Raw genomic sequence first — 12453 nt, 5'->3', positions numbered from 1 at the left:
AGCTCAGTTTCAGAAGGACCAAGGCGCTCTTCCCCCTGTTTGTCCAACAATGGTCCGGCCCTTTCACCTGCCAGGGAGGGTCATGGGAGTTTTTTGCTGGACTTTAGAAGTGTTTATGATTGTGCCCCTCTGTGCTACTTCAATAGTAGAGTTTGTCTGTCTGGGCTGGGTTTTGCTGTGATCTTTATGGACAGAACCTGGAGGTGTATCCAAGGAGCTTAGAGACACCAGATTGGTGAGCTCATCTTTGCTGATCATGAAGTTCTTTTGGCTTCATCAGACTGTGGCCTCCAGCACTCATTGTAGTGCTTTAAGGTTATTAAGGAGACTGAACATCTGTAAGGAGGTTGGAGTAGAAACAATGACCTTTTATTCTGAAATGAGCCAGTTGCAGCGGTTTGGACATCTAATCCAAACGCTTCCCTGTGGAGGCGTTCTGGCCAGAGCCAACTGGAATTGGACCCAGAGGAAGCCCCAAAATCTGCTGGAAGGATCCAGAGAAGGATCTGTCTGCTGGGTAAGCAGCAGAGAAAAGGTGGATGGATATATGAGGCTTCAGGGACTGAGAACTGGATGAAATAGTAGTCTTCCTGGTGAGATTATTAACAGTAAAGCAAAAAGTTTTGGATGACCCTAGACTGGAGTGCTCACAGGATTGTGCCTGTGTGGGTGGAAGTAATGGGCTATGTGATTTGCAACTTATCATTCGATATAGTGGAGTTTCACAACCCTAGAGTGAATTATGTGTGATGTTTGAATTGCAGACCTCTCCATTGGTCCTTTATTTTACTTCCCTCTCTTCGTAGCACCTGGAGTCGAGGCTTCAGTCACTGGGAAAGTCCTTCACTCGAGTGCTCCTGTCTGAGATTTTCCCCAGCAAGCTGGATCTGATGGCAGATGTAGATGCGTGAGTGTTAAGATGCACACACCATACATATGCTAACACACACCAAGATTAGGAAGATCAGAACTGCTTGGCCAAATGTTGGACTTTTCGCTGCATAACATGAATGTGGGGAACAAATCAGCCACTTTATTTAAGTGCTGCCTGTAGCTCATTTAAGTCTGATCCAGCCACTTGCACTTGTCTTTTCCCCCTGACAGCACCTCCAGTGCTTTGGGGCCAATGCATGAAGCACTCTGGTCCAATGCATTGCCCCGTAAGGCTTCAATGCATGAGGCAGTTTGTTATTGCAGAGACTTCAAGAGCCTATTATATTTGGTGGTTTCTCCTTGTCTGCATGCCATGGCCTCCGGCAACATTGAAGCCGAGTTTACTTTCATCACCTTCCACACATCTTTTAAAGGTCCAGTGTGTAGGATTTAGTGGCATCTTGCGCTGAGGTTGCAGATTGAACCACCTGAACACTCCTTGTCGCACCTTCTTGTAGGGTCGCCATGAAAGACGTGAAAGAAAGAAAAGAAAGAAAGACATCCCTTTATTAGTCACTTACACACAGAGTTACAGAGGGGGGAAACTGCACACGCCATACATTTGTGAAATGCATTTCTCCGCATTTAACCCATCCCGTCACGTCCTTCCTCTGCGGCAGACCAGAAGCGGTGGGCTGCTGGGTTAGGGTTAGGTTAGGGCCCGGGGACCCAGTTCTCTTTCATCACCATTGGTCAGGTGGTGATCTTCTTGCATGTTTTTAATGGGTTTTTTTAAGGAGGAGGCGACAATGTTACCACCGAGCCTCCGTGAAAGACCCTCACTTGAGTTGGTGTTGGTTTGTCTGTTCTGGGCTACTGTAGAAACACGGAGGTTCAACGTGACTAACACTGTGGAAGAGGACTCTCTATTTCTATAGATATTAAGAGCTCATTCTACGGTAAAACATAATCTTTCTTATTTTCAGGTGATTATGCACAAATGAAAACATAACTGTGAATATTATATTCCGTTTCTGCCTGTCGATCCCCCTCAATCCTACACACTGGACCTTTAAACACTTCTTCCTTGGCCTCATTGTTTCCACCCGTGTTTCTTCGTCATAAAGAATCAGTAATTTATCTTTCACATCATGGACGTCTGCCTACCTATTATGACCAACAGCAACCTCACCTTACAGTTGCAGTCAACAAGATTTGAAATGTATTCTGAAGGCATCACCGCACACATAACTGGGGAGTCAGCATAATTTGCTGTGCACACTGTAACAAGGAGCTGACAAACAGTAGTCTGGAGCGTATATAACTCCAAAAACAAAATTGACATTCACGTCTCGGTGAGATTTCCATAGTTTTGCCTCCGAAGCAAAAACAAATTGTCCAGCCTAATCAACTTGGATGCTCGATACAATTTCCTCCGCTTTGACACACCAGGGCATAGACAGAGGGATTTTATACTTGAATACTCTATTAAACTGCTTACATTTCAATGCCGTCCTTTGCAGTAAGGTCTGAGCATATTAAAAAGTAGAAAGCTATACAGTGTAAGCCAGGCTGCTCAGGATGGGTTTTTTTTTTACCTTTTGGCTCTGAGTTCATTTTAATCATCTCATCAGGAGCCTGAAAACACCTAACCTGACCTAATGAGCACTTACTTCACATACGATGAAGTTATTGGGGATGTGTGACTTTATTAATACGCCTTCATTAATACGTTTTCGTGAGAATCGCAGTGGCAGGTGCTGACACACCGAGCGCTGTTATCCGTCCCAGGATCACTCGTTCCTGTCCTCAAAAAAATAAGCCAAAGTTTCTTCAATGAAATATCGAGTGCTCAGGCTTCACCGAGCGATCTGACTTCCAACCAGAAGAAGGCAGGTGAAGATGGACAAGGGGGTTAGCGAGACGCTGATGTGCAACCGCTCCAATCACACACACACACACACACACACGCCCGCGCACACACACGCGCGTGCACGCTCCTCGCACTCCCTCAGATTGGCCTCTCACTGTGGAGTAATGAGAGGTGTGATGTGTGAGGGAGGAGTGGGTGAGAGGACAGAAGGTCTGAGAGAGATTGAGAGTGAGTTGGAGAGAGCGATGGAGCGATGCAGAGGTAGTTGAGGGGGTTGTGTTTGGAAAGCGAGCGATCATGTCGTTTTATTTTGTTTTTTTTTTCTCAGTTTTTTTGGCTCTCCTCTTCAGACTGACGTATGAGTGCAACTCTGAAATTATGTAAGTCAGGCACGATTCAGCCGATCAAAACAAACCCTCATTACAGCCCGAAAGATTTTCAACGAGGCAAAAACAAATGCAAAATTAAGGCTTGTTTATGTGTATATCAGACACCAATACACTAGATACTTTTTTTATCTAGTTGCCAGTTTATTAGGTACGCCTAGTGAGAATGTAACGCGACATTTATTTTTCCTTCGTACTGGGCTGGGAACCATATTAAAATGTTCAATACTAGCACTTGTATTTCCGTACTGTTGCCAAAATAATATCTTTTTCTGTATGTTACTCTGAGGAATAAAAACATGTCTCTTTGTTCGTTCAACAAAAGCAAACAAACTTCTTAAATTCAGTTAAAAGTTGACTGAAATTATTATTTAATCAAAGCGGAATAAGATCCTGAGCAAGCACTTGATGCTAGTTTCCAGCTGTATTGGAGGCCATTGCTGTTATTCACAAACGTGGTGCAAAAATAAGTCCTTTAGTGAGCCTCAATCAGAGATGAAAGTGGAAATCGAGGGTGGCTTTTGGAAGATACGATTGGACAGCATCCAGTGGATCCCTTCTGCAAATATTTTGGTGCTCATTTATTTTTTCGTTTAATTCTTTCCCCCTCGCTGCTCACGATAGTTTGTAAGAACACAGCCGCCCTGCATGAGGCCACAGCAGACATTACAAACCTCCGGGTGTCAGGAGCTGTGGTGAATGAAGGAGGGATGGAAGGAAAGAGAGAGAGCGGGAGATGGAGAGTTAGATGGTGGGGTGGCGGAGGATGTATTAGTGCTCGGCACCAGCCGACACAGCACACTGTACTGAGCCCACCCCCAGGCTTTCTCTGTCATTAGACACACATACTCACTCATATAAAGAGAGAGACACCATTAGCATATGCTCCTAAGTGTGTCATTAGGCTGTCCCCAAGCAGGTTTTAAACTATAGTACAGATATCTGTGCACCGCACACACTTCTCAACTAGACCGCAAATGCCACCCAGTCTTTTATCTTTCTGTTCGAATTTTAATTTTTGACTCCATTGCGGTGAAATTGTTTGTTGTAATTCAATTACGTTTTGCCGTTAAAGGTGAGCACTTTTCATTTTCCCGCAGTGCTGAAAGGTTAATTGTTCTTGCTTTTTGGCGGGTCAAGACTGTGAGTGTAATTGAAGCGAAGCCGTGCAGGTGGAGGTCCCCCTAACAGAGTCAGGGTGTAATGGGCCACAGCAGGTAATGTGGCGAGGCCGAGGCCGGAGCTCGCGTTGCATAACTAAATGTCACGCAGCCTTACCTTTATATATCACTGCACGCTCCCCACCGGCCCCACGTCCTGCTCTTCTAATCCATGCCTGTCTCTTTGTGGTGAAGGATTCTAGCTTTACTGAAGGAAAACATCCTTTAGACAGGGACTGAAGAGACAAGATTTCTATCAAGCTCCTATTCATACATAGTTTATGTCAGTTAATCTTTGTTGGGGGATAAGTTGTGAAGCAAGGTACACATTTCTCTCTCTTTCTTTTTTTTTTTTTTAACCTTCCTTCCAGCTCTCTCTTTGTCTCACGATGTAGGATATCTACTGTGCGGGCTAGATTAAAGACCAGATAAGGGCTTGAAGTACAATTTTGGGCCTCATTCCAGGGGCGATACCTGGTGTACCACCACGCATTTTACTGACCATTCAGTCAGTCTCTGTGCTAATATTAGAAAAGTCCTTTCTGGCTCCATGTGCCAATCAGCGATCTGCTCCTTAGGAGGGATCCTCTTTCATGCTCTCTGTCTTACCTCCCTCTCTGACCCTTCTCTCACAGCTAGCCCCAAGGATTTAGTGGAGGAGTCTGGGTCTGCTTATTAATCACCCTCCCTCTTTTAACCAATCCCATTGTTCTTTTCAGCTCATTATACACACAGATACACACAGGAAAAGTGCATGCACACATCTGCTCACATGCATGTGCACACATAAATGCAAACTCCCAGACTCCCCCTCTGTTGTTAGTTCCTTGTTCCTGTGTGGGCTAAGGCGGTTTTGATACATTTGCCGCGTTAGGCTATGTAAAGGTCTCTGATAATGAATAGCAGCTGATGGACTTAAAGGTCATTATTTCAGACTCCACATCTCCATCTCAGCTCAGAAAACTTGCGTCTGAGGAGACTGGTGCTCAGTGCAAATATGTTTGACTCAGGAAATTAGGAGGATGAATAAGAATTCACTCTTTTGGGGGTAGACATTAAAAAAAAGTGTTATTTGAAAATGAGAAAAAGCCATGTGCATGCCCAGAGGGGGTGGAATATTTCTGTGACAGAAAGCCGAGTGGAGGGAGAGTCAACGGTGCAATCAATTCTGCAGTTGAGAAAGTGTGAAAGTTGGAAAATGAAGAATAGACAGATGGGGATTTTGACGCAGTCATGTAGTCGTGAAAGTATACAAGCGATTGCGTCGAAACTTCTTTTTTTTTTCCTTTCACGTGCGTCCATCCACGCGCCGGTACTCACACACAGGCAGTCCCAAACAAGTGTATTCTTATTGGCATTTACCTCGACCTAACGTTATCTCCGGGGCTTTTACATGCACTGCAGCTCAATTCATATTTGTCAATATTTCTGACGGAGCTCCATCGTTAGGATTCGGGACGAGGGAGGGTCCGCACCCTCGGTGGAGACGGAGCTGTGGATAGCATTGATCTATGAAAGCTAACCCTGTAGCCCAGGCCTCTTGTCTCTGTCTCCATTTTCCCATTGTTCATTTTTTCCCTCCAGCTGTTTACATCCACGCCCTCCTCATCCCTCTTTCATGCGTTTTCCAGAGTAAACACTTTCCTCCCTGCCAATCTTCCTCCTCACTTCTGCCTTCTGTGTTCTCTCCTCTCTTCTTGCTTGTGCCTCTTCAGCTCCCCCCTTCTGTTTTTTCATCTTCATTGCTCTTTCTCCCTATCGCTGTATATCTCTGTCCTTCCCTCTCTTTTTTTTTCTTTCTCATCCCTCCTCCCCATCTCTCTCATACACAGCCCCCCACCACCACCACCACCACCACCCTGTCTGCCAGCTATGTAGGCTACCTCCGTGGAGACCGGGCTGGTGCAGGTTTTTTATTCACACTCACCTCACCTCTCCCTCTTTTCTTTCACTGCGTTTCTTCTCTTTTCACCTCTTCACTTCTTTCCCTGTTTTTCTGTTTGTGCCTCCTGCAACCCGTCTACACCCCCCACCCACCCCCTCTACGACAACAAGCCCTTCTCCCTCTCTTTTCAGCCTCCCTCGTCCACTGGCTGGCTGTGCATTCAGACAGTGTAGCGTGGCTGTCTTTAGAGCTGTTGCAAATCAGGACAGATCTCCCCAACAGATGCTGGAGATCAGGTGGAGGGAGGCTCCCTGCACAACCCATTGCATCACGTATCCACATGCAACGTGCAGCCGCAGATGTGCCCTGCCTGCCTAATAGGATCTTGGTCTCTCGCCCTCTCTAACTGCCTCTGTTTTCACACGCACGTTTGCACTCTGCACTGGATGTACACTTGATTGCACATATCGTACCTTCTCTTCCCCACAGGTGGATCCAGATCGCTTGTCCACGCCTTTCTATCGACTGGGGCACAGCCTTCTCCAAACCACTGCTGTCCCCATATGAGGTAAACATGCACCTTATAGTCTCGCAGAAAGATCACAGCTGTCAGTCAGTTAACAGAGGAGGCTCACACACACACACACACACACACACACACACACATGCACACACACACAGACCTTCAATTAAATAAAGGTCTGTGTGTGACTTTGTGTAGGACTCATCAAGGCCTGCTTGTGCTGGAGGTGGAGTGGCGCGCCTCCTCCTCCTCCTCTCCTTCCATCTTTCCCTCCCTCCATCTATGCCATAAAGCACACACACAGCACATTAAACAGCTTCAGCAGAAGACCAGCCCCCCCTACTGGCCACAGGACAGCACAGTGCCCCCCCCCCCCCCCCCCCCCCCACCTCTACTGTTGCAGCTGTCTTGTTTTTCTAAAGGGAGAGAGAGATAGATCGGACAGCAACCCATCTAGATCCATTTCAAAGCGAGCGTTTGTTGGCGTGCCGCTGCAGCTGGTACAGCAACTTTGGGACGGGTTTGGCAGTTTTGTGCGATTATTTGACTCAGCTGGTTAGCATTTGATGTCGACTCTGAATTCATTCAGTGATTTACCTCAAAGAAATGCTACTGATTTGAATCCCTGTGAAATGGCTGCAAGGGGAATGGCTGTCGTGAATGTCGGATTGTGACTTGAAATGGTCGCTGTTTTTGTCCGGCCACACATCTCTGTGCACTGCCTGTGCTGCACATACATTTCAGAATGAGGCCATTAAGAATAATGATAGCGTCCACCTTAGTAGAAGAAGCGATGATTGACTTTGAATTGTTTTTGACTAAGGTCTATAATGGAGCACGTGAGGTCTGAAATTCGCCCCTCTGTAATGAGGAAAGCAGCAATCTGTTTTCTTAAGCCCTTTTCGTTAGAGCTCGCTTTGCTCTCCCCGCTAGCTATTTGGGAAGAACGTCTGTGCATTTAAATGATTTCCAGCTGTGTCTATATGGGTGCTTGTGAATGTTTGTGATAAGTCTTAATTCACCCTCATCTAATACCTATGAGTGTAGCGTGTCTCAGTGCACTGTGCTTTTCACTGTGGCATTTACAATGAAGATGAAGGGGAACGAGATGGGAGGGTGGAGTGAGCAAGGGGAAGGGTGGAGGGGCGGGGGGGGGGGGGCGGCATTTATTTTCAGTGCGTCTCATGTTATATTTATAGTCAATAAGACACACTTGGCTCTCCTGTCAGCGTGGGGATTAGCAGGAGAAGCTAGCTTCCACAGAGAGGAGCAGTTGGTAAGAGAGGAGGGGAGAGCAGTGCGTAAAAAGAAATGAAAGGCGGGTGGAATAAGGGCAGAGGAGAGGAGGAAATGAAGAAGCAGGAGGACGTTTTGGGGGAAAGGAAAGGGGGGAAGAATAAGACAATGAAAGATTTATCCCACTAGGCAGTTTGTTTGTTTAGGAGGAAACACTTTGGACCTCGGTTGACACTCATATTATATTTTTAATGGCTGGATATGAAAGAAAAAAGCCAATTTGTTCCACTTAAAAAACATGCATAGAAATCGGATATGTTACATTTTACCTTTTCTACATACATTAATGCAAAGTGTGACACAGTCCCTGTGCCTCCATTAGCTCTACATCTCTCTCTGCTCCTGCTGCTTGTCTCCTTTATTGTTGGTTCCTGTGAAGGTACAGAAAACATGTTTAGAGAGTGTTCAGTGTCATTTTCCTGTTTCTATTTAAAGATGCAGCCACTATGTAAGAGAACACTACCTTGTCAGTGTTGATACACACTCTACTAACAGAATAAACTGCAGGCAAGCTGGGTAACAGTGATGAATTGTGTCCCACTAGAAGAGAGATTTCATCACTTTCAGGCTGCATTTTTCATGCTTCCTTTGAACTAAATCCTCCAATTGATCAAATGACCAGTTCTGGAGATTTGTGAATTTAACATGGCTTGTTTTCTCACCGTATTCCCAAACGTAATCTATATTTCCTCCAGATTGTATGATGCTGAAGCTAGGTCTAGGCATCTGAGTGGTTTAAAAGATGAATGAGTTGTTGGATAAATGCATAAATGAACAATCGAGTGATTTGTTCTTTTGTTCCGCTCGCTTGTTTATTCATCTGTTCAATCATTCAGCTGCTCTTCCTGTCATTCAGAATCAATATGCACAGACACTTCTCTTCCATATGGAGTACTCTGCATTTATGTCACAGCACTATCATGCCTGTGCTGCTGCACTCCTCTAACAGCTGTTGTGTCATGCAGTGCAGCTGCATAGGGATAACATGACAACTCTGCCTGTTATCCAAGTTTAATATTATGACACCTGTCTTGTCTGTTGTGTCTTCTCATCACTCCGTGGTTTCCTACAGCTGGTGCGCCCCAAAACTGCGAATACGGTCATAGATAACAGGGGAAGAAAGAGCAGAATGGTGCAGCGCGGTGCCTCGCACACATGGGCTGGTCTTACCCTTTCAGGCTGTCTAGCTTCTTCTTGCTTGTTTGTGTTAACATTACTGGTGACTCTGTCTCGCTATCTCTCAGGCAGCTGTGGCTTTACAGGAGGTTGGCTGGAAGGAAGTCTACCCCATGGACTTCTACTCCAATCAGAGCCTGGGGCCATGGGCGCCCAACCACCCTGACAACCAACCTGTGCGGCCCACTCGCAGACAGGTGAGCAGGGGCAGGAGATAAAAGAATGAATGGCAGGGGGACTGGGGGGGGGGGGGGTAAGCTGGCTGAATGTGAATTCACACTGTTCAGCATGTGTTTGAGGGCTTTCATCAGTATGTCACCACACTGACACCCAGTGGCACAATGATAACAAGACATGCGTGTGGACTCCTCACTTAAAGGCGTGGTTATGACCTTGACCTTGATGTGCATCAGAGGATTTTCCTATTTAAAAAAAAAAATTAAAAGACAATTAGATATGCAGCTAATTGCTGCAGAGTAAATACACTCTTCATTACCCATATTGCCCCATATTACTATTATTCTGTGTGTAGATAGGTAGGTACTGTCACTTGCGGTAATGCTGTCCCACTGCCTGCCTGCAGAAACAAGACTTGAAGCCAGCCCTTCCTACCAAACAGTGTGAGCAGAACCAGTGCGCCCCCTGTGGCTGTCAAAGGGAATAACACGTCGTGACCAGCGTTGTCTTCAACTGCTTTCATGCCTGCCAGTGCCTTTCTGCTTCAGGTAACGACAGGAAGGCAGGAGGAAGGTACAGAGTGGGTTGTTTGTCCAGACTGTCTATCAGCGAGCAGAGCTAAAGTCAGAGGAGCTCTCAGCACCTCCTCGAATGGATTACCAGCCATAAATAATCCCTCATTGTACAGCACAGCATATCAAACCGAATTCATTGCTCCTATTCAAGTTCCCTGCATGTGGTCTGAGCTCCAAATACATGCAACTGAGAGAGTAGCCCGTGTGTTTGAGCTCATGCACATCCTTGTGTCACGTTCACATGAAGGAGCTGCTCTCCGCCGCGCGAACAAACGCGTTCTTCCTGCACAGGGGAAATGTGTGGGCCTTTCTGTAATGAAGACACGGCTTTTGTAATTGTTAGAGGGAGAGAAAGCAAGAGATGACCTTGAGTATGTTGTATGGAATTAAAGTGTTAATGTGGGTGGCTTTAGTCAAATGCGATCCACTTGTCCCTGGATAAAGCAGTGTACGTTGTCAGACACTTCAGATGAGCTTCCCTTTATGCTGTGTTTCAAAGACAGTCACAGGCATATTGTATGAATCACCTTATTTGATGTACAGTGTGTGACTGAGTATCCTGCTGAAATGTGGAGAATAAAAACGTGATGCACCGTGACTTAACCTGCGTTCTCTGCCTTGCTTTTCGAGTCAAATTTGGAAACGGCGCATCAGAAATGGAGCCCCGCTTCTCTGTGCGTGTTTTTGATAAACGCAGCGCCACGCCGAGGCGATGGGTCTGTTTTTAAAGGCTGAGCGCATGAGTTTCCAGATGCATGCAGTGCTAGTCACGACTGCTCTCCATCCTCATTATTTATTCACGACGGAGTCTGTCAATAAGTAAATAAATGAAAAAAAAACACTCTGTTGCTGTTTGGCTGCCACAGCAGAAACTGATTGACAGCAGCGCACCGCGGCTCCAGCTGATCCCCAGAACTTGTGAACCTTCCCCAGGTTGCAGCGCATTGTCTCAGGTGTTTACAGTACTGTGAGTTTTTGTTATTCGCCAACAACTACGGGGCTTCTCCAGTCAGATCCTGCCTCTGCTTTCCGCCGTCATATCTCCCTGGCAACAGAGGCCAGTGTGATGCAGCCCGTCCCGCCAGATGTCCGTCTTCCTCATGATGTGCCTCACATGTCCCACTAGGGGCTGTTATTCTGAAGAGCTCAGAAGTTGCTACGTCGCAGTGTGTGATGCACGGCAGTCGAGAATAAATTATTGGGCAGCAGAGCTCGCTCTCAGCTGATGCTTGATTTATTTTTTTGGCACGCTCTGTCAGGGGGAAAGATGGAAGAAGTTTGATAAATCCTCTTTTCCTCCCGTCTAAAGTCTGCAGTTTTTAGCCTCAGCCTAAAGATTTGTTTTTGCTTTAAATATTAATTAGTTCCCGATTTTAACATCAGTAGAAGAGATGATGTCTTTCAGAACGTGTCCTTGCCGGCGAGGCATACTTTTAAACCATTTCACATTGAATTCTTGGCTATTTAGATACCATAATTGAAGTCAAATACTGTAGGGCCATTATTGCATTGCTAACACTGTTAGGGAACAGTAGTAGCTCAACACTGTAGAATGTTTTCACAATCAAAACTAATGATGTACTCTGGTCAGTGTGTCTGGAAATGCATTAAGTTAGATTAAATTAGTTAACATAGAGGTTTGTGGTATGTTGACCATTTTAAAGTAATGAGGATTAGATTGAATCCAGTTTGTGTCTGTAAATACCATCTGAACCATTGATTATAATTCCTATCCTCGCTCTCACTCCTATTGCTTATTGTTTATTTGGATCCCCATTGATTGTTACCTTGGCAACAAGTACTCTTCTATCGATCCATGTTATAATAGACAAATGTTTACTCTTATGCCCCATACGGTGCATTTTGTCAATATTCTCTCACCATGTACAGCAATATCACTATTAGTCCCATCGCACTAAAATAACATCAGAGCACCAGACGTATGAAACACCAAACATTAAGCAAAGTCTTGAGCAGCAAACCTTAAAAGAGAATAGAAGAATCCTGTTTGTTCTTCACCGCATGGTCTTATGCTCATGATGTCTAATGTGGCTCAGCCTCACCTTATCAACATGCTGCAGTGTTTGTCCTTGTTTTAATAATGGCAAGGTAAATAATGCTCAGAGGCATGATTCCTCCAGATGGAGCGCAAACGAAAGCTTAAAGTAGAAAAGACCTGTCTAGCTAACCCTTCCCGTTTAAATAGAGAAAAAAACAAAATAATAGAGTTGCACCGAACCTCCTAAACTCAAGTGAATTTCTGAGCAGTTAGAACTATTTCAGAGCATATTGTGGTTGCTTGATTTGGCTCTTGGAAGCAGACTAATCGAGGAGTCAGACCGTAAAGTTAATGAGGGTCTGATCCACAGATCTGTGTCGCAGACCGGTCAGTCCGGCCTGTTCTCTCAGATTCATTACCAGCTATGCTGACAGCTGTGCGCCCACTAGGTGGCACTGTTCGCACAGCTTATTTCGCAGTCTTGTAAAGTAATTCAAGTCACACACTTCTCACTATAGAGAGGCTGCGCT

General features: G+C 45.5%; 1 protein-coding gene across 1 annotated transcript in view; it reads left to right on the top strand.

Moving 5' to 3' along the window:
• dph1 (diphthamide biosynthesis 1) overlaps positions 1-10745 on the top strand; it is a 55275-nt gene extending 44530 nt beyond the window's left edge. The window contains exons 9-12 of the mRNA XM_070970027.1: positions 807-907; positions 6667-6745; positions 9241-9369; positions 9756-10745. Coding sequence (XP_070826128.1) covers positions 807-907; positions 6667-6745; positions 9241-9369; positions 9756-9836 — 390 coding nt within the window. The 3' untranslated portion in view covers positions 9837-10745. The remainder of the gene's footprint in view (positions 1-806; positions 908-6666; positions 6746-9240; positions 9370-9755) is intronic.
• The last annotated feature ends 1708 nt before the right edge of the window (positions 10746-12453 follow it).

This window comes from Chaetodon trifascialis, chromosome 9 (genome assembly GCF_039877785.1).
Source record: "Chaetodon trifascialis isolate fChaTrf1 chromosome 9, fChaTrf1.hap1, whole genome shotgun sequence".
In the NCBI taxonomy this organism is placed as follows: domain Eukaryota; kingdom Metazoa; phylum Chordata; class Actinopteri; order Chaetodontiformes; family Chaetodontidae; genus Chaetodon; species Chaetodon trifascialis.
This window is presented reverse-complemented; position numbering and strand designations above follow the sequence as displayed.